General features: G+C 36.2%; 2 protein-coding genes across 3 annotated transcripts; one reads left to right on the plus strand and one right to left on the minus strand.

Annotated features, from left to right (window-relative positions):
* Positions 1 to 12,667: 12,667 nt before the first annotated feature.
* Positions 12,668 to 14,148, minus strand: LOC111603295 (ferritin heavy chain). Its single transcript, XM_023320817.2, has 3 exons — positions 14,049 to 14,148; positions 13,658 to 13,787; positions 12,668 to 13,359 (listed from the first exon to the last, which is right to left on the minus strand). Exons 2-3 carry the CDS (start codon positions 13,767 to 13,769, stop codon positions 12,794 to 12,796), a joined length of 678 nt encoding a protein of 225 aa, XP_023176585.1. The 5' UTR covers positions 13,770 to 13,787; positions 14,049 to 14,148; the 3' UTR covers positions 12,668 to 12,793.
* A 1,227-nt stretch (positions 14,149 to 15,375) lies between these two features.
* LOC111603294 (ferritin subunit) lies at positions 15,376 to 18,091 on the plus strand. 2 transcript variants are annotated; one of them, XM_023320816.2, is made up of 4 exons: positions 15,376 to 15,473; positions 15,785 to 15,898; positions 16,828 to 17,105; positions 17,169 to 18,091. In XM_023320816.2, the coding sequence occupies exons 2-4, from the start codon at positions 15,820 to 15,822 to the stop codon at positions 17,448 to 17,450; spliced, it is 639 nt and encodes a 212-aa protein (XP_023176584.1). In that variant the 5' UTR covers positions 15,376 to 15,473; positions 15,785 to 15,819; the 3' UTR covers positions 17,451 to 18,091. The 2 variants fall into 2 exon arrangements, with proteins under 2 accessions (XP_023176584.1, XP_023176582.1); XM_023320814.2 differs by lacking the exons at positions 15,376 to 15,473; positions 15,785 to 15,898 and adding an exon at positions 16,644 to 16,728.
* Positions 18,092 to 26,640: the final 8,549 nt, after the last annotated feature.

Below are 26,640 nucleotides of genomic sequence, written 5' to 3' on the forward strand. Positions count from 1 at the left end.
GTGCATTCATCTTAAAGATCTTAAAGGTAGATATGATAACAATATTATTCGCGTGATAAGTCTTAAGACTTCTAGGACACTCCATTGTAGTTTTATAAATTATAAATTCTTATGCGAATTATAAATTTTGTATCACGAGACGCTTCAAGTGATTCTTAATGTCAATACTATCTAGACTCCACAGACAACTGCTGTGCTGCATGCACTTAAAAGATATTATTTTATATCATATGCTGAACGATTCATGAAACTCTGACAGTTGTAAAGTCCCCATGACAACATATTCACGTTCAGCTAAAGTCTGGCTGTTGGGAAAATAAATAAAAATTGATAACAATTTGTTGCCAAGCCGATTTCTATAAGTACATACGTGTAGGTGTTCATGCTGCTGATACTAACAGCAATAATAATAATAGTGCTATGAATGTTGCATTGAGAGAGGGAGAGAGAGAGAGGGAGAGGTGAGGTTGGCAGAGGGCTTCACCTTTGTTTGATTTACGAGCGTGTAGCTTTTAAAACCACATGAAATGCTTCTTAGCGTTACGTGCCAATGGACGAAACAGTCACTACTAGAAGACGGCAGACAGCGACACTCTGATTAATCCACTTCAAATAGACCGAGAGTCCCGACTCTGACAGCCTTTCGATATCGCTACGTGCGCTTCGGCCTGATTGCATTTACGTGTTGCCTTTCACTCGATTGCAGGGGGCGTCTTATTCAGGTGGCAAATGTCGAGTGCACGCACTCTAATGCACAGGTAAATGCAGTCGGCCCACTCTCCACACCTGAGCGCCCAGCTAATGCAATCGGGCTTCATAGCTATCGCTAATCAGACCCTGATTCTAATTAACAACTGCAATCCGGTGGGTTGCAGGTGGTGCTGCCAACATACTGCACTTTTCAACGCGCAGCCACGCCCACCTTTTGGGTTATCTACCCGCCCGCCGAGAGTCAGCAGTAGCAGCAGCACGTCGGAAAAACTTTAAGTAAATCTGCTTATCTTGTTTTTGGAAAACTTTTGCTACGTGCCGCCGTCATGGCGCGGCCTTTGTTGTGGCTCGAACCGCAGAGCCGCAGAATCGTCCCCGATGCCACCCCCAACCCCAGCCCCAGCCATCATAGAGTTCAACGTACAGCTATCATAACGTTGACAAAGTTTCGACATTTCTGGCATTAACTTGGCTACTTTGTTCCCATATCGCATGGCTCGCATTTTCAATCAACCTCGGCGGCTGAGTGGCAGGCGGGGGCAGTCCATTTTGACTGTTGCGAACTGCAGCCACGCCCAGCTGGCTACCCGCCTACAAGCTGTAACCGCAGCAGCCTACTTTATCGAGTGAAAATTAATTGAAATTCTCGCCGGAGGCCAAACTGCGGCCAAGTCTGCAAATGCGTTCTGCAAGTCTGAGCTACCCTTTCCTTCAGCCGGCCTTGAGTGTGGGGTATATGCTGCCCACTAATTGCAAATTGTGCATTATGAAATCGTCTCGGAGTGTGAGCTAATTACTTATTTACAGTGCATTTAGGCACAAAAGCCAGCCAAGAGTTGCTCAACATTTCGGCAATTCGATTCGTTTAATTAAACAAAGTGTTCAATGCATGCGGAATTAAATGCAAATCGATTATTTGATATATATATGTATGCATGAAGTGAACCACAATTAAATGGTTATTCATTATGTTTCATTGAATGACTAATTCTGAAGCTAAGTACAAAGTTTTTAGTAGGGGAAACCCACGCTGCCCAGCTTAAGCTAAAGGTTATCGACTACCAAGCTTACTCAGAAGATTTGCGCGTTCAATCACCAGACTGTAGCATTAATGTCTTATCATAGCTACAGTTGAGTAACTGAGGGCTAAAATCCTTACTCAAATCAGAGTTGAAATCGCTAGATTTAGAATTTCTTCTATTCTTCTAATAATTGGCTTAATATTCAAATGTCTGAATATTTGTAGGCTGCTTAAAATTTGATTGATAATTTAAAGTTGAAATTAATCGAAATTAAGCTCTATAAGCTGTAACTATAACTTAAACTATAACTATAACTATATACAAGCACTTGTATATATATAAGTTTTTATATTATATAAGTTTTATATAAGTTTTTATATACGTTTTTTTAATTTTTATTATTGAAATTTTTTCAGGAATTATCCTTGACCCTAGCTATTAGAGGTATAATCAATTGCATATTGTCTATGAGCAATATATGTTAAGGCAAATTAATTCTTTTATTTGATGGAATATCTATATATTTATATACGCAAAGTTCTTCTAAGGAAAATCACACATTAAGACAATTTGAAAGAGGGGATTGAAAACTTAAAAAAAATATAAATAAATTTAATTAAATTAAAAATATATTTTTTTATTAATTTACTTAAATTGAACCAGAATTTTTTTTTTGTTTTTCATAGTGCATATATAGAAAAGCATGCATTGATGATAATCCCAGCAATTGTCGCTGTTGAAACTGTTAGTGCTGCATTTGTTTCTGCTTTATCGTCTGCTGCTGCTGTTGCTGCTGCTCAACTGTTCCAAGTGCTTGCCCCAATTTATGGGCAAATGATAATTTTTTGGGCATGTCGTCGCAAAGTGCGGGAATTGCAGCTGTCCGTCTGTTCGGCTGCAGCTACTGGTGCAATAACTCGTAGCGGCTCGTCCTGGCTTGTTCTGGCACTGCAGCGGCCAGATGCTGCATCCCGGCAATTTTTGTGTGGCGCATGGTAATCGTAATCCTTGGCTGCGTCTGAAACACGAGCAAAAAAAAGTAAGCTAGCTCTAGTCAGGCTGTCCGACTAGGAAATGCCCTGAAACAAGTACTATCGGCGGTTTTTATTATTTTCCCTAATATTTTTCCTATCGAGCATTAAAAAAATCAAATAATAATCGATATTAGGACACCAAGATTCGAACACAAATCTACTAAATAAATAATTAATTCTAGAAGAGCATTAAGTAAAAGTATGAATCTATATTATATATAGGTATACATATTAATATATTAATTGTTCTATATTTTTTTGTTTTTTTTTTTTTTGAAATTTTGTATTTTTGTTTTTTTATTTTAAACATTTTTTTCCATTAGTCAATGTTATCATTATTGTTTTTTTTTATATATTTATATATAATACATTTATATATTCTTGTTTTTAAATATTTTTTAAATATAAATTTTATAATGTATAAAATGAAAATTAAGAGAAGAGATTCTACGTGTTTGTCATACAAACACTAAGCACACTTTGCCAATAACTTAACTATATCATTAGGAGGTAAATAAAATAAATTGCTAATAAATATTATTTATTTTATTAAATATATAATAATAGCAAGTTTAATAATTAACAATTTTAAAGAGAACAATGCAGCATGGGCATTTGAATCGTAACTTAATTAGCATTACGAAAATGATCATTAAAAAATCATATTGCTAATGATCATTATTGCTAATGATCATTATTGCTAATGATCATTATTGCCAATGACCATTATCTTAACGATAATTATCAGTAATAAATGATCCTTTTTCTGAATGATCATTATCGTTAATGAACATTACAACGAACTTCATTATTATAATAACAATTAGCGCTTATTAATAATAATTAAGCCATTATATATTTATATATAATATATATATAAACAAATAGACAATGATTAAAAACAAGAAAAACTTAAATCTATATTTAAATATTTATTAAACAAAAAAAACCTTAAATATATTTATTTAAACAAATACAATCTTTATTAAATAAATACAAATTATTTAAACTTAAACAATTTAACAAAAAAAACTTAAATTTATTCACCATTTGCACTGAACCACACAACGACTGACCTAGTCCAGGTCATGAACTTGACTGATCGCCCCCAGCCGCTGCTGCGCCCTTTTATACCCAAAAGTCACTCAAAAGGCAACTCCAGTAGAGCACCTGAGCCCTTTTTGAGTGAGAATTTACACTCATTTTGAATTAAGTTCGAAGCAGAAGCAAAGAGGAACAGACAGAGCTATATACACACAACTTGTCATTCCGATGGGGAATATATATGCCATACATATATACTTCATATATATGTGAATCAAATGTGTTTTTCCTTTCTGCTCTTGAGCACACTTATTACTTTTTACTCATTTTACATGACATAGAAGACAGACAAATATATACAACTATATGAACAGCTTCTGATCATGCTGATCATATATATATATCTATACTATATATGTTATATAATTTCTCAGCAATTTTCTTAAAAATATTGGTATATAATAAACATACAACAAAATACAAAATTTGACGCATTCACACATACGGACAGACGGACGGACAATCAGACAGACAGGGCTAAATCGACTCGGCTTGTCGTCCTGCTCAAGAATATATATACTTTCTGCTGCCTGCCACGCCTCCTTCTGGCTGTTCCATGCATTTTAACAAAATCATTATACCCTGATTTGGCATTTTCAATGGGTTCAGGGTATAAAAAGAAAACGGCATCTATATATATGCTATTATCTTTGAAATTGTCTGCCAGACAGCAAGAAATATGGATTAAAATGTTGTCAGCATTTGAGAAGGAGATGTGGCTGGAAGTCCTTGATCCTTGTGGGTCTGCGGCTGCATTGGACTTGATTTTTTAAGTGCCGCACCGTGGAGGAGAGCGCAGCGCATTATGAACGTTAAGGCGTTTATGCCAAGTGCCACGCCCACACCACTGAGTGAATACCCACGCCCAGACAGTTTACAATTTTTTGTCCGCATTTCCTGCTCATTTCAGCTCATGCATACAAAATTAGTGAAGCCGATTGCCAAAGGCGAGGTGGCTGCCGGCTGGAGGTGGACTGCACTTGCAACATTTATGGCTTACAGCAAGTTAATCGCACTGTCATTCAGCCACTTTATGCGCTACGAGCTGCTCTGCCGTCCGCCGAGCCTGGTGCGAATAATGCCAAAACATTTTACAATACCCTGCACAGAGGGGGTATTTGCACTTTGTAGAAGACTTTGACAATTTCATATATATTTCTATAAGGCAATGAAATGCAATCTTAACTAGAAGTTAAGAGTAATTAGAGGGCTAGAAAAAGAATGTATAGAAAGTGAAATATTAAATACATTTTATTTTTTTTCACTTCATCTATATATGCAGTTAGATCAAAATAATATCATATAATCTATATATGAGATTATAAATTGATAGATATAGAATTTGGGCAGAGCATAAAAGTTTCCAGCAGCTGCTCTTTAGCTCTCTATTTTTTTGGCAGCGCTAAGTCGAAGTCGGTTTAATCCGCTTATGCTTAGAGCAGGGGCAGTGAAGCATTCAAGCTGTCAGCTAAAGCCAAATCTTTAGCAATTGCCGTCCAGACTATCAGCTGGCAAATGCTTTCGCTCCGGTTTTGGCTCGCAGCAGCCGACGGAACATCAAAGCATCTTCCGGCTATTTCGAATGATGTTTCCTGTTGATTTTTAATCAACAGCAACGCGAGGAGGCGAGCAGCACGTACCAATTGGTAGGTGTGGTTGCAACATAAAAACTGATTTTAATGTTGGCCAAACTAGCTAGGTATGTGAGTGTGTGTGCGCCTTTGTCTTTTACAACTTGTGGCGGTCGTTAATTTTTATGTTTATAGCGCACATTTTCGCCTTGCTGCACACACGCGCTCCTTGCACCACGCTCCACAATTTGAAACCGCAAAACTGGCAACGACACCCTCTCGACGGTAGTTGAAACAATAACAATTAGCTGCCAGTTGACAGAGTCGTTGGCGACACGCAAAAATTAATTAGCAGGCCAAAAAATATGCGAACTTGGCTTTGTCATAAAATGCAGCTAAATCAGGACATTCGCAACAGTTGAAGGCGAAATTAAAGCTCGAGTTCGATGTAAGCGAGGACGAGGGATAAACAAGCGGAAAAACTGCACATTGGAAACTTTGGCAGTGTTTGGAAAAGTTTTCAAACAGGACACGCGCAGGACACACTGGCAACACAGGCAGCGCAGGATGGCGGCAAATTGCAAAAGGATAATTGCAAAACTAAATGCCAAACTTAAACAGAAAAACGCAGACACTAATGAAATTTCGATCAACTTTTTGCAGGCAGCCAAGCGTGAGATAGAGAGAGAGAGAGAGAGTGTGTGAGTGAGAGACACAGAGAAAGTGCACTCCGTGCAGACATATGAAAACAAATGATGATTTATTGAATTTTAATTTAGTGCTCCAGCAAATTTGCCATAAATATTTGAGTGAGCAGGCAAAAGTTATGCTCATTGCAAGTTATGCAGCCAAAATAATGAATGTGAATGCCACCCTGAAGGCTTCGCTTTAGTCTCTGCCCTTATCCCAGTTCCGGTGTACAGTTGCCTTTCAGCTTTTTAGCTGGCGTTGGCGCGTGCCTTGCCCTACGCATGACCAGCGACTGCCTGCGTTGTCCTGGATAGTCCTGCCTGCCTTCCTGCCTGCCTCTAATTTAGATACTCCCTCTGCAATTTCGCATTTCGCCAGTTTGGCATTTGTGCGTATGCAAATTTCGCAAGCCACATGTCATTTTTGACCATTTCCGCTTCAGGGCTCTAAGCTTCAGCAACAAAAACAATCACAACCCCGTTTGTAGGCAATAGGGTGGCTTTTTATACCCTGTAAATCGTTGCAGAGAGTGGGTTGGTGGGCAAAGGAGAGTTTGATTAAACATTAAATAAGTCAAAAACGTTAAATATTTTCCAATTATTAGCATTCTTATTATTATTAGTATTAGTATGAGTATTAGTATTAGTATTAGTATTAGTATTAGTATTAGTATTAGTATTAGTATTAGTATTAGTATTAGTATTAGTATGAGTATTAGCATTAGTATTAGTATTGGTATTAGTATTAGTATTAGTATTAGTATTAGTATTAGTATTAGTATTAGTATTAGTATTAGTATTAGTATTAGTATTAGTATTAGTATTAGTATTAGTATTAGTATTAGTATTAGTATGAGTATTAGTATTAGTATGAGTATTAGTATTAGCATTAGTATTAGTATTAGTATGAGTATTAGTATTAGCATTAGTATTAGTATTAGTATGAGTATTAGTATTAGTATTAGTATTAGTATTAGTATGAGTATTAGCATTAGTATTAGTATTGGTATTAGTATTAGTATTAGTATTAGTATTAGTATTAGTATTAGTATTAGTATTAGTATTAGTATTAGTATTGTATTAGTATTAGTATTAGTATAGTATTAGTATTAGTATTAGTATTAGTATTAGTATTAGTATTTAGCATTAGTATTAGCTATTAGTATTAGTATTAGTATTAGTATTAGTATTAGTATAGTATTAGTATTAGTATTAGTATTAGTATTAGTATTAGTATTAGTATAGTATTAGTATTAGGCATTAGTATTAGTATTAGTATTAGCATTAGTATTAGTATTAGTATTAGCATAGTATTAGTATTAGTATTAGTATTAGTATTAGTATAGTATAGTATTAGTATTAGTATTAGTATTAGGTATTAGTATTTAGTATTAGTATTAGTAATTAGTATTAGTATTAGTATTAGTATTAGTATTAGTATTAGTATTAGTATTAGTATTAGTATTAGTATTAGTATTAGTATTAGTATTAGTATTAGTATTAGTATTAGTATTAGTATTAGTATGAGTATTAGCATTAGCATTAGCATTAGCATTAGCATTAGCATTAGCATTAGCATTAGCATTAGCATTAGCATTAGCATTAGCATTAGCATTAGCATTAGCATTAGCATTAGCATTAGCATTAGCATTAGCATTAGCATTAGCATTAGCATTAGCATTGGCATTAGCATTAGCATTAGCATTAGCATTAGCATTAGCATTAGCATTAGCATTAGCATTAGCATTAGCATTAGCATTAGCATTAGCATTAGCATTAGCATTAGCATTAGCATTAGCATTAGCATTAGCATTAGCATTAGCATTAGTATTAGCATTAGCATTAGCATTAGCATTATGAGTATGAGTATAAGGAGTAGCGGTATAAATTTCTATATTTGCAGGGTATCTCAATGACTAATATTGTGAGACTCACATCAACTTCTCATCTTTGTTTTTTTGCAATGGGGTGTGCTGAAAAATTTTGCAACTTGTTTTACCCACTGACCTTGAAAAGTGGATTTATTCAAATTGACTGCCGGCAGCTGTGCCCAGCTGGGGTTGCTCAGCATCGCAACGTTTCAGGTTGCAGTTGCTGCCCCTGAGCCACCCTGCAATAGAATACAGCTATACGAGATTTTGCAAAACATTTCATTTATGCAAAAACAACAAAAGGCAACAGCAACAGCAACAGCAACAATACAAAGCAAAACCTATTCGTGCTCTTAGTCTTATCAACGGTTCGCTTATCGGAAATCCATTAGCTTGTTTTCCCTGATTATGGCCCCTGATTCGATTGCTCTGCTAATCGTTCGATCCCAATGGATTGCATTGCCTCAATATCCCATTGTTTGGCCAAATTGTTTGGCTATCGATTTCAAAGTGAGCCGATTGACTATGCAAATCGCTTTATTACGCACAAATTGCTGAGAGGCACAATATGCCCATAAAATATTTCCATGGGGTACTTAACTAGAGAAACAGGTGCTTGAAAATATGTTATGTTATTTAAGAAACTTTATTTAGAGAAATGAGAAAATATAAAAACTTTTAACAAGCTTTAACTAGGAACTTTAATTATCTTTCACCACTTCACGTTGATCTAAGAAACCACCTAAGAAATATACCCATTTATTAATATATATAAATTATTATCTTATATATATTATATTTATAAGTAGTTTTAATGAGTCTATTGTAGTCGAACAGCCCATTGCAGCGTTTCTCTTATGTTAACATAATAACTCTTGACTCTATATCATTTATTGTAACGAAACTTAGGCTTATCTTCAGTTCAAGGCGGGCGCAAATCAGTTTGCTATTTCTTTGAATCAATATTATTTATATTTTATTACCTTATAATTATTTTATTATTGTGGTAATTGAACTTTGTATATATACACGTGTTTAACTTATGAGTATTACCGAATATTCTTATGGGGAAGAAGAGAAAAAGGATTATATTGTTTGGCATATGCAAGGACTTGCCTCCTAGTTGCACACCTGTATTCAGGTTCTTTAATTATGGTTTCATTCCGATTGTAAGATTTATGTATGTTTCTCTTGTTTTAAAGGTGTTCATGAAAATAGTAGTGCGACTGAGCACTAAATGTTAGACGTCACCAGTTTGTAAAAAACACAATATTTTGAAAACAAATTGAAAAAAATATTAAGATTAACATATTTTGTATAAACTCAAATGTTTTTTGTTAGAAACCTAAGATCATGGAAAATGTAGTCTATCATGGAAATGGTAGTAGCTACTAAAAGACGAAAAAATAACTAACATTTGTCTGACTTCATATACATATGTGCTACATTTATTTTTAAGTCTAATACTTAGCTGTAAGTCGTTTATATATTATGAATGAACTCGATGAATATATATATTTATATAATATATATATATATATACCAATATATATATATATATATATATATATATATATATATATATATATATATATATATATATATATTGGTATACATATATATGTGTATCGCTTCTCATAATATAATTTATTAGTTTGTATCTAAATATATTATTTTGTTTATAATTGTATGCCTTACTAACTAGCTGATTCATCCCATTATAATATACATAGTTCTCTACTTAAGTTCACACTTTCTTTAAAAGCTCTAATCAATTATTGAGCTTCGTCATGCTTAGCTCTATGGATTAAGTAAATGCAGCAAAATATATTTCTGACTTAAATTCTATCAAAAATAAAATATAAAAAAGTCTAATATTATTTTCAATATATCATATATTCTAGGTGGTATGACCAATAAAATGTTAAAAAAATTCATCAAAACTTTTAGTTAAATAAAAATGTATTTTTAAATTTAGCTTTTCAATTATAGCTGAAGGCGTCCAAAAAGTTTTAAGATATTCATTAAAATTTTGAATAAAACGGAATGAATTGGATTATTTATTGAAGTTCTGTGGCGCAGCTGTTGTTCACTGGCTGCAAATGGCAAATGCAATAAAACGAAATTAAATTGCTATTTTTGCATGCAGACGAGCAGACACACACACTCACACACACGGGCAGGCAGACACACACACACACATTTGGCCATAAATTGATATGAATCCTTTTGGCGAATCCTTTGACAACAGCTGGCGGCAGCAACAGCATAAATGAAATAGTTTTCTATATAAAGCTAATTGCTTGGCGCTTTTATTAAAATGCATAAATTAATTGAAGAATTTTGAGTTTTAGAGCACCTTTATGAGCACTTGGAAAAGGGTTCCATAGACACACGCAAAGGCAATTAGATATTAGGCTGCGGCGTCGCATGTGTGCGTCGTGTGCGTGTAAGCCCACTAAAACCCCACTAAAAAAGACAAATACACTCGAAATGACCGCAATTACGAAACGGAAACCCTCTTCATATACAATATACATTTATATATATATCTTTTGGCCGCAAATCAGCGCAATTAATATTAAGTGGATTAATATTTAATGACCAGTGCAGGCCAAGGGGTCAGAGAGCCGTTTCAGAGTCGTAGTCCCATATGCCCATTTACCTCCATCGTATCATAATCGCACTCCTAACTGTTATGTGAGCATCGCTGGCTTTATGGTCGCCAGTTGGCTGTCATATTCTAATTACAGCATAACACGCGTCCAGATTGCCCAGATTTTGATGACCTCCGACCCAGAGCGCAAATAATTATACTCCACACTATCGCACAAAATTGAGGCAATGAACGTGCATTTTACGTGCAAGTGGCCCATCTACGAACTATAACCAAATAAAATCCCAATTGAATGGGCGTCACTAATTGATAAATGGCTCTTCTGCGTGGCTGCCTGCCACATAAAGTATGTCTGTGTGTGCGTGAGAGAGCAGGAGAGAGATGCAGGGAGAGAGGGTAGGCCGTCTGGCTGTGGTCTTGGAAAATATTTACAATAATTGCAATTCGCATCGAAATTAAAGATAAGGAAACTGCGCTGCAGCATCAAAGTAAAACACGTCAAGCGCAAAGACTGGGATTAAGAGAGACACAGAGAGGGAGGGAGAGACAGAAAGTCTAGTGCGTATTACATAATAGGAGAAACGGCACTCTTTACCGCTAGTCAGCTTTGGCTTAGTCAGCAGCCAATATGGCTGCCCCATCGAACATGGCCTCCCAGCCAACCGGAAATCGTGTGCAACGGGCGATAAATCTCGACGTAAACAAATGGAAATGAAAAACATGACGTGTTTGAATACGAAGCAACGTGGCTTTAGTAGTTCAGCTGAAGTACTCCCTGATAAGATATAGTCTGCAAGATTTTTGCTACAATTACGTAGATCAGCAATTTATCAATTGCAATGCATCTATAGAGAGTGTGATATATAAATAAATGTAAATATATGTATAGAGGAGAGAAGCAGACAAAAAGAGAGAGAGAGAGAGAGATATAGAGAAGAGAAGCAGACAAGGAGAGAGAGAGAGATAGAGGAGAGAAGCAGACAAAGAGAGAGAGAGAGAAAGAGAGATATATATAGAGGAGAAAACCAGACAAAGAGAGAGAGAGAGAGAGCGATAGAGGAGAGAAGCAGACAAAGAGAGAGAGATAGAGGAGAGAAAGAGACAAAGAGAGAGAGAGAGCGATAGAGAGAGAAATAGAGGAAGAGGCTTATACATTAAGATATTTATGCGAATCTTATGCCTAGAAATCTTTTAAAATGACAACTTAAATTTCTCAGATATGACATTACTGAATACTATCTAGTATAATAAATCAAGGAAATTTTATGGGTTCTCATCTTACATAACATACACCTGAATACATCAGAACTGCTTTCAAAAGAAAGCTTAACTAGAAGAGCCACAGACAACCGCAGTTGATAATAAATAATGAAATAATATTATTAATAAATTCTATTATGGTCTATGAAAGCTTTATACCCACCCCATGAATGCATATATCAAGCAAACCGCATTCGCAAATATTTCTTTGTCCTATTTCACAACAATCAAAGTAAATTAGATTTTGCATAGATCAAAGGTCTAGTCGCGTCACTTAGAGCACATATACATATGCATACTCAAATTTCTCATATAGAATAGTCCAATTTTGATATACTTAGTTGCTCTATATGCGATATTGCACGCTTTGTAATCAGAGTCGAATTCAAAGTACACCCACAGCCCGACTCGAGTGCTATCAGCGCGACGGGAAACAAGACATCGCAGACATCTGCGATTTGTTTGAAAATTTTGCAGTCGCTTTATCTGCATGTTAAATATCAATAAGCAAAACATGAAATACAGCGTATATATGTTGACTTTATTTATTTATTTAGCTTGGTAACATAGTTTAAAGATATATTTGTTCAAGCGAATGCGGCTTACTTAAACGTTATCACAAAGATGTGAGTGTGTGTGTGTATGGGTGTGTGTGTTGATGTAGTAAATAAATCAATGTTAAATAATAGCCGATAGTAAATCAGATGTTACTGCATGGTTTTTGCTTTTGCTTTTGTGATTACTGCGCTTCGATTTATTATTATTATTAAACACAACTCGAATGACAATTGAAATTTACATAATGCAGCGTGTGGGGGTTTATTTTCGTTTTGTTTTCTTTTGGAATCTTTGTAATACTAACAAATTAACAGATGAGTGAATTTTGATAAGAGTTGCGGAACAGAGATAACTGCTTATTGCTTCTGCAGATACTCGTCGAACAGATAGACCGAAAGTGCGGGCTCGCGCACGCTGACCAATTTGGACAGATCGTTGGCATAGCCAGAGAGCTTGCGGACAGATTCAGCTTGCTTGCCCAAGAAGTTCTCCTGCAGATAGTGGGCCATCTCTGGATCGTGTATGCGGTTCTCGGTGGTGCCGTGGGTGGCGCTGGTGTGCACATGTATGGCACCGTTGGTCAGCTCCTTCTCATTGTCCAAAGCACGTGCCAGCGACTCCAGTTCATTCAAATGCACCTCGGGGGGTTGGGCAACACCCTGCTCATGGGGCTTGCTAAAGTCGACAGAGCCACCACGACGAGTCACCTGCTTGATCAGTGCAATAGTATCATCGAAAGCCCGATCGGAAAGACCCTGATAGAGCTTCTGGAAGCCGGGACGGTTCATCTGGTACGAGTTGAAGTGGGTGGCCAGCAGCATATATTCATACGATTTCTTCAGCTGCAACTGAATGTAGTCCTGCATCTTGTGCTCCAGATGGCCAATGGCGCCATAGCGTGCATTACAATTTGTCACACCACCTGTGAGACAACAAACAGAGGGTAATATTTAGAAGTGTGTGTGGTGGGCTTGCTTAATTATAATGAGGAAGTTTTTTTCGCTTACTTTCGTCTGAGAAAAAGGCCATGAGCGCTTGTTTGTTTATTTTTAAAAATAAGATATTCAGAAAACAATACACATTTACAGTTAAAACCGGATCAACTGCTGACTCGCACACATACATATGTTCATACTAATAATCATTCAGCCGCTCTCTTTCACTCTCTTCCATTTGTACGCTCAGGCACGCTCTTAGCTATATATTTTTTTTGTACTCACCGTTAGCACTTTGTCCGCAAGCAGACTGCACGTCCACTTGGCAGCTCTGCTCTTGAGCGTGCGCAAGAGCACAGAGGCCCGCAACCAAAACGAATGCAATGAAATATTTCATTTTGTTTGTTTTCACTTTCTAGAATTAGAATAAATAGAATTTCACAATTAGACGTATTTTCAATTTCAAAATCTGTCATTCTGTTTGTAGTTAATGCGATTCAATGAAAAACAAATCAGTGCCTTTTGCGTCGCAGAGTTTTCGTGAACATTCTCTTTCTCTCTTGCGAACGCCCTCTCAAATTGCTTGCAACTAATTTGTTTTAAAAAGTTCACATATTTTACTTTCACACTAGTTATAATTTTAACAATTAATTAACAATTGAAGATAAACACTCACTTTAAATGTACGCGTTGAATTTAATTTAAAGTTATTCTGCTTTGCTTTTTGTGTTTTCTTACGTGCTGCTTGTTGGAACTCAATTTGTGAACTGCTGTTTATAGCGTTTCGTTTGTCTCGTTTCTATGCCTTGGCAGCGTCGTGCTCAGTACGACAGTATGCGTGAGTGCGCTAGTGTGAGTGCGATTTCGAATGTGTATGGGTATGTTGTTTTGCACTCGTCGTCTCTCAGTTGGGGATTTCGTTGTCAGTCAAACATGGCTCTGGCAATATGGCCGCGTCTCTGTTTGTTGTTGTTATTTCTATTGTAATTGCGGTTGTTTTTCTTTGTGACTCAGGCACTCATAAGTTGCTTGTGTTCTCAATGCTGAATAGAGTTACCAAGCTGTTTAAAGTTCTTACAATGATTTGCATCTATCAAACTATTTCATCACAAGACTAGAAATTGACTCAAGCGAGGCTTATTTACACGTGCATGGAATTCATATTAATAAGCAAATTGTAGAAAAGATATATAGATAATAAAATTCATATCAAGCAATATTATACCTATTTTCAAAAATAAGCGAAATTAATCAGTAGGCATACAGTTATTACATGTTTTGTTATCGTATGACATGAGTCTTATCAATCATCTGGCATCATGTTGTATTATAACAACTCTGCATTAGTTGTCATGTTCGCACTGATAGTCAATCAAAATCTTGATTGATCCTACAATATCCATATTTCTGCTCTAAGTTAGGTATTAAACCATCAAATTTAATTTATATCAAACAGAATTGTGCATGGCAACCCATGATATGTAGCCCACTAAATTAAAACAAGAGTAAGGGTCGACTTTGACATACCCTAGATAGTTTACAATACATCGACACATAAATATAATTAATTCCTTTTTTTAGACTTTTTCAAACCTATATTTAAGTTAATTTTTGTTATTGTATATGAATTCTACAGTTACATAATTCATATGTCTAAGTTTATATACCCATTTTACAGGGTGAATGTGTAACAAAGAACAGCTGACTGGACAACCTCTGCGGCCATACGGCCATACGGCCATATTGTTGATAGGCTATATTCAGCAACGATAGTGGTGTTGGACAGAGGAGGTTTTATATTGAGGACGTGTGGAAGTGTGGTAAATCAAGTACGTCTATCAAATGGTATATTATATTTTCAGTGCGATAACAACAATAACAAACTGTGGAACGACATATTGAATTGATAAGAGCGAACTCACACATACAGAGAGAGAGTCACATATAGTGTACACGTATTGTGTGTAGTCACACAGCGCTCTTTGTGAGCGAGAGCGGCCAGCGACGAAGCGTTTAAAAGTGTTTTGCTCGGCACTGGCACCGACAGTTTGCATTCACATAGCGAAGGCGCGTTAAGCAGAAGAATTACGAAAAATTCCAAGTACGTGTAAAGAGTTTGTCAGGGTATATAAAACGGTATCATAAGGTACCGGAAAGATCAAATAATCCACTAAAGTCCAATTGAATAGAAAAAGCAAGCCTTGCCTTCTATGCCAGTGTGCGTAAAGGCAGCTTTGACAGACAATTGAGACGAGATAACCGATCGCCTCGAAACTTCTCTATTTAACATTGGCAGAGTAACCGAAACGGTTCATTTTAATTTGTGCATTTAGGCAGAGCACGTAAACAATAACAGTTTGCTTTGATTTATTAACTGAAAGTGATATATTTGTTCTGTGATTTTGTGTAAAGACATCAACAACAACAAGAGCAACCCCAAGAGAAAAATGATGAAATTTTTTGCGAGTTTTTGCCTACTGGTCGTTTTGGCTGCGGTCAACGTTTCCCAGGCTGACAATCTACAATGTGAGTAATCTTAATACATAATAATTAGTAGTTGTTTAATTCTTTTAAGCAAAACAAAAATATTTTGAAAAAAAAAACAATATAATTCGACGCAATTTGAATCGATGGCGACGCACCAATCGTTCAAACAAAGAGAGAGTTTGAGAGCGTGAGTGAGTGAGAGTTTATTAAGAGCAGCTGGGCGTGCGCACACATAACTAAGAGAGCATTAGGTCAGCTGTTGTACTGCTCTGCTCTCTTCATCGTATAATCTGGAAGTTATTCAAATAATATATTAAATCAATTTAACAAACTTTCGCTAGCTTTGATAGATTTATGTAACGGATTAGCTTATTTTCATATGTTGTATAATGTGTGAAGTTAAGTTTCAGCTTTGCACTCTTTTAGCAATAATTCCCGCATTATGTTTTTGATTTTGGCTTTTGCACACGGCGTCGAGTCTAAGCTCGAAGGTGCGAGTGAGACGGACTACACTAGAAGTGAGAATTTTTGCACACGGCACGAAACCAAAACAAATGCCGTTACTATGGCGACACTTGCACGTTATAGCAGTGTGCAGAGAACAACAACAACGAGATGATAAAGAGAGAGAGAGAGTTTAGCATATAACTGCAATTTTGTTTTGCACACGCTTTACTTATTTCTAGAAATTTGAGCTTGCATTCAATACATGAGCAGTAGCCATTGTTGCTTACGTAATGTCAACGCTAATCACTCCTCGAACCTCTTAGCTCCCCTTACCGGTAAACAGTCCAGCTTTGTGGAGGACTTGAAAATTAGAAAACAGCAAGAAACTGAAACGCAAGATTCTGACCAAGATTCGCATAACTGTAGGTGTCGCATATGTAATGAAGAATGAGTTATTAAATGTATATAGTCTTTATTGTTTATGTGTTAATATGACTTAATGTTGATCTTCTCATTTATAGGCAACATCAAGTCGAATGCTGCATTCAAGGGATGGCCGGACATGAAGGAGCCCTGCATTAGAAGCATGCGCGAGCAGATCCAGAAGGAGATCAGTGCCTCCATGCAATATCTGGCCATGGCTGCCTATTTCTCGAACGACACCGTCAATCGTCCTGGCTTCGCTGAACACTTCTTCAAGGCTGCCAGGGAGGAGCGCGAGCATGGCGCCAAACTGGTGGAATACTTGTCGATGCGTGGCGAGTTGACCGACACCGTTAAGAACCTAATTAAAGTGATGGTAAGTAATTGCATCGGAATTCTTCAAAGATATTCTGGGACCTTAACGATTGCCGTTTTATAGCCTGTCAAGGTGAAGTCCTGGAGTGGACTGAGTGCTTTGGAGGATGCCTTCAAGCTAGAAACCGAGGTGACCAAGTCCATTCGCGATCTGATTAAGACCTGCGAGGGTAACTCCAAGAAGGCTGACGATAACGATTACCATCTGGTTGACTATCTGACCGGTGTCTATCTGGAGGAGCAGCTGACCGGCCAACGCGAGCTGGCTGGCAAGATCACCACATTGGAGAAGATGATGGCCTCCCAAGGCGAGTTGGGCGAATTCCTGTTCGACAAGAACATGTAAACAACTCCAAATTCAACTCATTGTTTAGCATGCTATTCATAGTTTTCACTGTGCTCCGAGAAATATATCTATTTAAAATTAACTGTTATAAGCCGCTGCAAGAGATACTCCATCGCACCAAGTATTTTGTTATTCCCACTCACATTTTCTTTGCCAAAATTAGTTTATAATTAAATCATACTCAAACGTAAAATTCTTCTTCTTTTTTTTAATGTTTGTTTCCAAAAGTATTGGCTAAATAAATATATAACGCGTTTTGTCTGAATTAAATGTCATTCCACGGCACAGTCAAATCCACGAGTTCTTTTCTTATCAATCCCGCTCTCCACGTAGGGCTTAACACTAATCAAGCGTCATACCTTTATCAATTCCAATAAGTATGACAGTTAAAAGTTGTGATTTATTTACAATATGTGTTATGTATAACTATTTCGTTATCTCGCCTCGAGTACGCGTGCTCAAAAGTTCATGTTCAAATTGACGTTCTACAGCTCGGGGAAATGCTCCCGTCAACAAATCATTTCAAATTGAATAATCCATATTTAGATATAAACAAATACATGATATATATATACGCATATATTTTTCTGTCAATTAGTCAATAATACTGCTAACTTAATAAAGTTTACGATCAAACCAAATTCGAATGTTTTTCTCTATGTAAAATATAAATCAATTTTTTTTTTAAATTAAATGGGTAAGTAATTCTATTCCGACAACACAACTTAAATATTTTTTATAAATTTTTCACTTAGAATTTGCATTCAGAAGTTTTTAATTAATCTGTAATTAAAATTATTTTTAAATTTAAAAATCCAACCAAAATATATTTAGACAGGAAATTTGAATATGTATATATCTTTCAAAGCTTGTAGCTCGGGTATTTTTAGTTAGTTTTGCAGATGCTAAGCCTTGTTGGAGGCCAACTGATTCGAACTAATATCAAAATGTTAATTACAAATAATTAAACCTTTAATATATCAGATCAGAAAGAGAGCTATGAACAATGTATGCAACTGGACTATAGATGATCTGCTCTAAAACTAAATAAACATAAATAAATAAACATATATATATAATAAAAAAATAAGAAAATACATTTTCATATACTACTATAGGCTATATATATGTCATATAGAAAACAGATTGCTTTTCCTGAATCATTATATCTTTTAAGAATTAACATCAGATAATACGTGTTAAGTCTAATGGAACAAGTGCCTAGGCTAGCCATTGAAGTGTTTTATGGTCACGTATTACCCATCCAGATGGAAATCTAAGCTGTAGAATCGCATTGTGTATTCCATTTGATGGCAGTCCCATTGGCTCTATTGACCCTTTCATGTAGTTGAAAGAGCGGAGGCTAATCTGATTTGGGAGTACAAAAAGCAAAAGAGACGTGAGGGAGTCGGCCATGGTTTGGTTGGCCATAAGGAATAATTCATAAGTCACTTGTAAAAATGTCCTGGCAGGACATGCTCAACGTCCAACGTCCAACGTCCAACCCCATCCAACTCAATCGAACTAATGTGTGTTCACCCTTTCGTCCTGCCTGATGATTGACAGGACATGGCATGCATTGAATTATGATAAATTGTGGCAACTGTCAAATGGCTCTGGGTGATGTTTCCTTCTTATTTGCGCCGTTGTTCTTGTTGTTGTCCTGCCTGCATCCTGCCTTCTGCCCCCATCCTGTGAAGCGTGACCAAGGCGCACTGCGATGCCTTGTCAAATCCACGAAATGGGTTGCGCATTTTAAACAATTTCATAAGCTAATATTTGCACAGATGTACCGCAAGCCTTTTAAACTCATCCTCCCGGACAATGGGTCGCAAATTTCTTGCTAATATTCAAGCGCAATTTGAGCTCAGTCGCGACGGCTCGGGGCAGGTTCAAAGTTCAGTCCGGCATACAAATGGACACACTATCAATCCCGACCAAGCGCTGATAGCAACTTTTTCGCATTCGATACACTTTTTTGTGCCTCTCATCATTTTTATTGCAAGTGCTCACGAATGCTCGTTCGCCAAGTGAATGGAGTGTATTCGTTTTATGCAATTTCCAAGTCACACTACTGCCAAGTCAAGTAACTCTATTCTCATGGAAATCTATTGCATAGTAGAGTAGATAGATGGAGAGATGCATAAATATATGGATGATGAATGGATATCTATAGATAGATATCTATAGATAGATAGATAGAGATAGATAGATATAAATATATAGATAGATAGATAGATAGATAGATAGATAGAGAGATAGATAGATAGATAGATAGATAGAAAGATAGATAGAAAGATAGATAGATAGATAGATAGATAGATAGATACATAGAAGGATAGATAGATAGATAGATAGATAGTTAGATAGATAGATAGATAGATAAATTGATAGATAGATAGATAGATAGATAGATAGATAGATAGACAGATAGATGGTTGGATGGATAGAAAGATTGATATATGAATAGAGGAAAAGATCGATATGTATCCTATCGTTCCATTTATTCCTCATGGATAGAACCATAGATGGATAGATGGACAGATAGATATATGCATAGAAAACAGGATATGCTTCCCATATATCCATACATCCATCATGTAGAAAGCCATATCTATCTATCTATGCATCTATCTATCATGTATAGAACCACAGATGGATGGATGGATATGTCTATAGATCGATATGAATAGATAGATATCTGAGACAGTTAGCTGAGACGCACAACTAAATTGACAGCTGGATAAACTAGACTTCATAGTATAATTATATATATATATATTTATATAATTTGTCTGTTATCTTGTGAACGAGCATTAGGCAGTCAGTTACATCCGACGTCCTTCCATGTTTTTCCCATATTTTCTACTCATTTTCTTCATTTTTTTGTGGTTTGTGATTTATTTCCTGATAACAAAAAAGACAAAAACTTGTGCCGCTTATCACATTGTCATTTGTTGTGCCTGTTGACAAATTTGCAACGGCCGACAGTCGCCGTAGCCAACCCTCGCCCCACTCGCCGCTCAATAGGCATATCATGAAAATTGTGGGAAATGGGAAAATGCATTTGGTACAGCATGGAAATCCTTTTTATTGCGCCTGCCTAACGTTGACTGACAATGTCTGTTCCATTTGATTTAGGGCGTCGGGTCGAGCCCATTCAGCTGCCGCTTGGCACCGCAGGATATCAACAGGACACTCGCGTATTTCATATCCTGGCACTGGCTTTGTCTTCAACTCATTTTGGCTGCCATCTAGCCCTTTCTCCCCCCTCCTGCCACGCTGTTTGCCTTTCACACTATAAATCTTTGCAGGACTCGTGCACTATGACAGCCATGGCTATTGCCGTTAAGGAAGTCTCTTGAAACCGGTTCTCAACTTTTGAGAGAGTTGCAGTTTTCAGTTTTCAGATAGCAGCTAACTAGCTGACTTTCCAATCACAAACTTATTTATACCCTGCTCGCATTGGATTTGGGGCATGATGCTTTTGTTGTAATGCTTGTAACTGGCAGTACGAGTTAGGCCTTAAAGTCATATATTGTTGTAATCAAGAACAACAGCCGAGTCGTTCTAGCTCTGTCTTTTTTTTGGTTTATATGTCCGTCTGTCTGTGGGTTTGTCCGTAAGTATTTAACTCTGTCTGTCCGTTCAGCTGTTTATCTAGAGTTCCCTCCGTCCAATTGCCTGTGCTTTCGTTTGATTATCCGTCTGTTCGTCCATCCTTCTGCTTGATCGGAATTCCGTCCGTCGGAATTTCCGTCGTTCCATATGCCTGTCCGTCCGTATGTACATCCGTTCTATCACTCCTTAAGTTCGTCCATCTCTCTATTCAAAATTCCGGCCATTCTTCTCTCTATCTGTCTCTATGTTTGTCCAGCTCTCTTTCCAAAATATTATTCTCATCTCAACAAACAATAGCTTTAGTTCCGTTTGGAGCTCAAACTAAGTCGCAAAACTTCTTCTGTAAACTTATGTTTCTCTTATTTAATATTAATTACAATTAAATAGTTTCATAAAAGTTGGTATTAGAATTTTTGAGTCAGCAATGCTTAAATTAAAGCTGACTTCCCAGATCAGGAAATCCAAGAAAGATAGCCCCAAGTTAACTTCTAAACTTCCATCAAATATTGAATAACTTTTAGCTTCTCTTAAGTTTGCATTACTGGAAAAAAAACAGATAATAGTTATAGTAAAAGTAATGCTCATAATAGTAATATTAATAATAATGACTGTTATTATGTCTTAGCCTTTCATTTCGACAAAATTTCCCAGACTAAGCTGCAAATTCGTCAATGGTGTTTAGTCTTGGAAATATTCTCGGTTTCCTTAATTGAAGCTACTCAATCTAATGCACATTTATCCCACTTTGAGTAGTTGTGAAACATTTGGCTTAGGCACACGTGAGCTTGTGCTAATCAAATGAGGTTGTCAAGCAGTTTGATTAAAATTCTGCAGACATGGTCGAAAGGCGCCGCCCCTGCTGCACGGAATGTCTGCTGGCATTCTCGCATTGGCAGTCGGAATGCCAAAGCGTTATTGAAATGTCTTAGCAGCTGTCCAAACAAACTCACCCTCGCCAGGCAACCCCTTCGGGCGTCTGCTGATTTAGCATATTGACTGCTCCAAGGAGCAACTTATACAAGATTTATGGGTAGGGCGACAGCATAGATAAAAAGGATTCATGGTGTGACCCACGGCCAGGACGAAAGCGAGCGGGTGCAATAAATTTGATTTGCATATTAGGACACACACACACACGCACGCAGCAGCCAGGACATGGCCTGGCCAGGAACTGGGCTTGGGGTAAAAGCATTTCAGGCACGAAATCTTACTTAAATTGGAAATAAATCATTAAAAATATGTGTGAGGACGGACTCCTTTGTCCAGTTAATGGGCAGGAGCTTTAGCAACAATTTCAAGCATTTGGCCAACGGGGGCAGATCTTATAATTCCCTTTGATTTATAAAGATAACGACACATTGTCATGTGACCACATTTGCTGTTGTCTCCGTTGCCTTTGCTGCTAGTTAAGATCACAAACAAATATGACTTATGCCAAAAAGTTTTCTAATTATGCATGCACAGACTTATGAGTCCTTTGGGGCATGGCTTGGACACTTTTTAGCTGACCAACTGAAGGCGAAAGTTTTCATGGCTGACATTCAGATAGAGACGGCGATAGGGTCGCTCCCTTTCTGTGTTTGTGGCAGTTCAGTGGCCACAAATATGTGGCCAGGGAGCGAGTTCAAAGACCAAACTGATTTGCCTGCCAAGCTGCAAACTCCAAGCCGTAAACTTCTTCAGTCTGCGAGTGCATTAAAAGCCAAAAGTGCAACGTCAGTCAAAAGTGGGTTTCAAATAGCGTTGCCTGGACTTCTGGCTGCTGCCGCCTGTTTGATTGCTTGTCGCGTAGTTATGCGGCAGACATGGCTTGCTTTTGATTTAAGCGCATTGTTTGGGTTAAATATTTGCCATGCCGGCCACGCAGACAATTGCAGACATGCCACGTACTACGCTGCCACGCTGCCACGTACCACGCAGCCACAGCTGCAGTCAACAGCTAAGTACGCACTCTTCCACTCTCTCGTTCTCTATATCTGTCTCTGTCTTTCCTTGTTTGATTTCCGCTACTCGACTGGCTGTGTACACAAACACCCGGCCACCCACATTCGCTCCTTACTAAAGCCAAACAGCTTAAACTTCACGCGCAGACACGTCCATGTCTGCTGCTAAGTGCGTTGCGGCTCCAGTTGCTACTTTATGGAGCCACTGCCTCAAACCGCCCTTTGAAACCGCATCAGCTGCTGCTGCTGCAGCTGCTGCTGCTGTTTCAATTGAATTTGTGCATTCTGATATTTTGTTGCTGCATCAGTTGCCATGACGGCCAAAATTTAATTAGACAGCCAAACAGGTGCAGCGGCTAATTAGCTATTGAATGCCCTTCTCCAGCCACAGCTTATGGGCTCAAAGCCAGTCAATCAGATAGCGACCTGCCACGTTTAGCTATTATTGCCAGTACTGGCAGCATTTTAGCTGTTAAATATAGCTTGTATAGAAACTGTGATCTACATATGAAAAGGACCCACTTTTGAGGTGTTTTTCACAGGGAGATCTTTAAGCACAAAGGGCAAGCTAAATCTAGTCCTAAAACTGCTGGCTAAAAGCTAAAATTAAGCTTCTAGCTAAATGTAGCCTTTTATCCGCTATATAGACAAACTGATTCTAGAGCTAAGAATGGTGGATTAGTATCAACATTTATCAGTGTCCAAAAAAAAACCAAATTTTCGAAAACTAGATCTTTTTCAATTACTAATTATCCGCTACATCCAGGCTAATATTGACTCTAAAGAGCTAAACAAATATTGTCTATATATCTCTCATCTTATGTCTCTTAATGAGTCCTACTTGATGCTAATAGTAAACAGCAGTGAAACCCTGTTATAAAGAACTCCATATGGTATTGTTGGTATCTGGTTTGAAGCTTGCGATATATGCTGCAAGTTCTACCATAACTTACCTATAAATTATTTTTAAAGGAGTTGACCCTTGTGTTTCTAATGCAACAAGTTCTAGTCTAATTAGAGCTACATTTAAATAACTCAGATTCTTTTAGCTAACGCAAAACTTGGCTAATTTTACAGATTACGCAAGAAAGAAAACAATATATGATGAGTTAACTAATATATGATGAGTTAATATAGTATAATCGAGGTATTATTGAGCATTTCAAGGAATTAACTTATATTTTTATAGTACAAAATGTCTAAGAATCCAAATAAGCAGATAAATGTAAATAAAGTTCGTCAAATGTTGCATATAAAAAAATTTAGCCTTTTCGTAAAAATATGTTATCTTCAGATCCTATCAAGTTCTTTCAAATACTGTTATCAGCTAAATATATCATACCGGTTTCCTCAATTAGTTTTAGTGTATATCAAGTTGTATGTACTGCAGCTATACTTTCCTGCAGTTTGTAAGTGATTCCTTTACTTTCATTTGGGTTATTTTTCGACTGAGAATTTTCCAAGACTTCGTATTTTTAGATAAGCTACCATCTCCAACTGTTTTTTTGCAGCCAGCCAAATGGTCATCGCCGTTGGCCTGTCAGTTCAGCGAGTGAATGAAATTGTGGGCCCAAAGGGCTACTTAACGGCAGCCATCAAACAAAGTGTGCAGCAGTGACACCCCAAGCTCCACTTAACCAGCTGCCTAACCCCATTTGGCGCCCGTTACACCCAGAGCGACGCTGCTGCAACCCTTTTTTTCATCTGTGGCTGTCGCTTTTGTTTGTGGCCATTGCTTGATGCCTCCAGGGTGAGCTGGCTAAGGAACTGGAACTGGCACTCGAACTGGTTCCATTCAAGCGTGCCCAAAGCCACGCTCCATTTGCCCCAAATCAGTAATCAGCTTTTCGATTTTAGTTTTTGATGATTATAAACGACAATGGTCGCACTTTATTGAAAGATTTTTATCGTTTCGTATTATTATTTTTGGGCTTTACAAATATTCCTTTTTGCCTGTCCTCTTATACATATATAATATATAATTAGAAGTGTTAATCGTTTGGTTTTTTATATAATATAATATATAATATAGCAAATGTTATTTGTATAATATTATTAATAAAGACAAATATGCATATTATATGTATATATATATATATTTTGTTATATATATATATATTTCCATATATATAAAATGTTTAAGTGCTAAATGGGATTACAATATGCTGTATATGTTATGTATATACCAAAGTTTTTTTTATTTTATTTTTTAGTTTTTAGTTTAGAGACATAAATAATGAAATTGTTTCGCCAATATAAAGTTTAAAGTGTTTTTGTGTTTAATTTGTAAAATATTTTTGGTGTAAGCAAAATTAATTATAAATTATGTAGATTTTGTTTGTTGTTTTTTATTTTTATTTTTAATGCTGTTTAATTTATTTTCAAAGCAATTGTTAATTTTTTAGCTTAATTTTTTAAGTTTTTCTCTTTTTGCATTCTAGATTCCATTTTTTTAATAGAATTATTTTATTTGTTTTCTAATTGTTTTGCGTTTGTTTTATTTTTTTAATTAAAGTTTTAGTTTAAGTTAAAAAAAAATTGTAAACAAAGTTCAAGCTTGGATGATTTTTCTTTTTAATATTTAAAGCATTATAAAAACAGTTTTTAAATATTTAATTTGTTTTTTTTTTGGGTGATTTTTTTCTGCTCTGTTTGCTATGGGCGTGGGGCTTGGGGCGTGTTTGTCTATGAATTACTTGCTGCCAACTCACTTCAAATACTTCTTCTTCTTCCTCTTCTGCTTCTGCTTCTTTTAACTTTGCATACTTTTTTTCATTTAAAAAATCTTTTCACAATAAAAACAATTTGTACTTTCGAAAAATGGGGGAGGGGCGCATTTTTAGTTTTGTATTTTTTTTTTGGTTTTCTTTTAGTTTTTTTTTGTTTTTTTTTTTTTTTGTATATTATATTATGTTGTTGCTTAGCCTTCATCGGTGTTTTTTTTTATTATGTTTTGATTTCGCTAGGGTTTACTTTTTATTTATTATTTTTTTATTATGCTTTTTGTTTTACTTGTTTTTACTTTGTTACATTTGTGTAGGATGCAGGAGTGCTGAGGTTCATGTTTTTTGTATCTTTCAATGTTTTTTTCTTTGTAATTTCTCGCCTTCGTTTTTTTCGTTTTCTTTTTTGTTTTTGTAAAATATTCGTTTTGTATATTTGCTTTAGTTTTAACAAGGAAATCAAAACAGATACAATAGATATTTCATTTCATTTCATTTCGTTTTTTTTACTTTCAACTCAAAAACCAAATGGAGAGCTGCAGGGTTTCGGGAGCACAAGGCCTGCAGTCGAGGTCCTTTTCGTCTATTTGTCTATTTAGCAAGTAATATTATATATATATATGTGTGTGTGAGTGTTTGTATGTATATATATATATATATGTATATATATACATATATGTTTAAGTATGTACTTAAAGTTGTTTTTTTTTATTTTTTTATATTTTTTTGTTCAGGTCCAAAATCAAATTTGACTAATTCAAGGAATTAAAGTTTCATTGCATCTAAATAAGGTAAAGTGTATGTTTTTTTTTGTTTTTGTTTAAATAGCTTTTATCATATGATTTGCATAAATTTTATTCATTTTCAATAATAGAAACGAAACAAAAAACTTAAACAAAATTC

The sequence above is a fragment of the Drosophila hydei genome, unplaced genomic scaffold, assembly GCF_003285905.1.
Source record: "Drosophila hydei strain 15085-1641.00,03,60 unplaced genomic scaffold, DhydRS2 tig00000290-arrow-arrow-pilon, whole genome shotgun sequence".
Lineage (NCBI taxonomy): Eukaryota > Metazoa > Arthropoda > Insecta > Diptera > Drosophilidae > Drosophila > Drosophila hydei.

Excerpts from the sequence above, each read along its gene's own strand:
- LOC111603294 (XM_023320816.2), top strand. The coding sequence starts at position 15,820 with ATGATGAAATTTTTTGCGAGTTTTTGCCTACTGGTCGTTTTGGCTGCG. Across the intron at positions 15,899-16,827 it reads CCAGGCTGACAATCTACAAT|GCAACATCAAGTCGAATGCT; the intron begins GTGAGTAATCTT and ends TCTCATTTATAG. Across the intron at positions 17,106-17,168 it reads AGAACCTAATTAAAGTGATG|CCTGTCAAGGTGAAGTCCTG; the intron begins GTAAGTAATTGC and ends GCCGTTTTATAG.
- LOC111603295 (XM_023320817.2), bottom strand. The coding sequence starts at position 13,769 with ATGAAATATTTCATTGCATTCGTTTTGGTTGCGGGCCTCTGTGCTCTT. Across the intron at positions 13,360-13,657 it reads TTGCGGACAAAGTGCTAACG|GTGGTGTGACAAATTGTAAT; the intron begins GTGAGTACAAAA and ends GTTGTCTCACAG.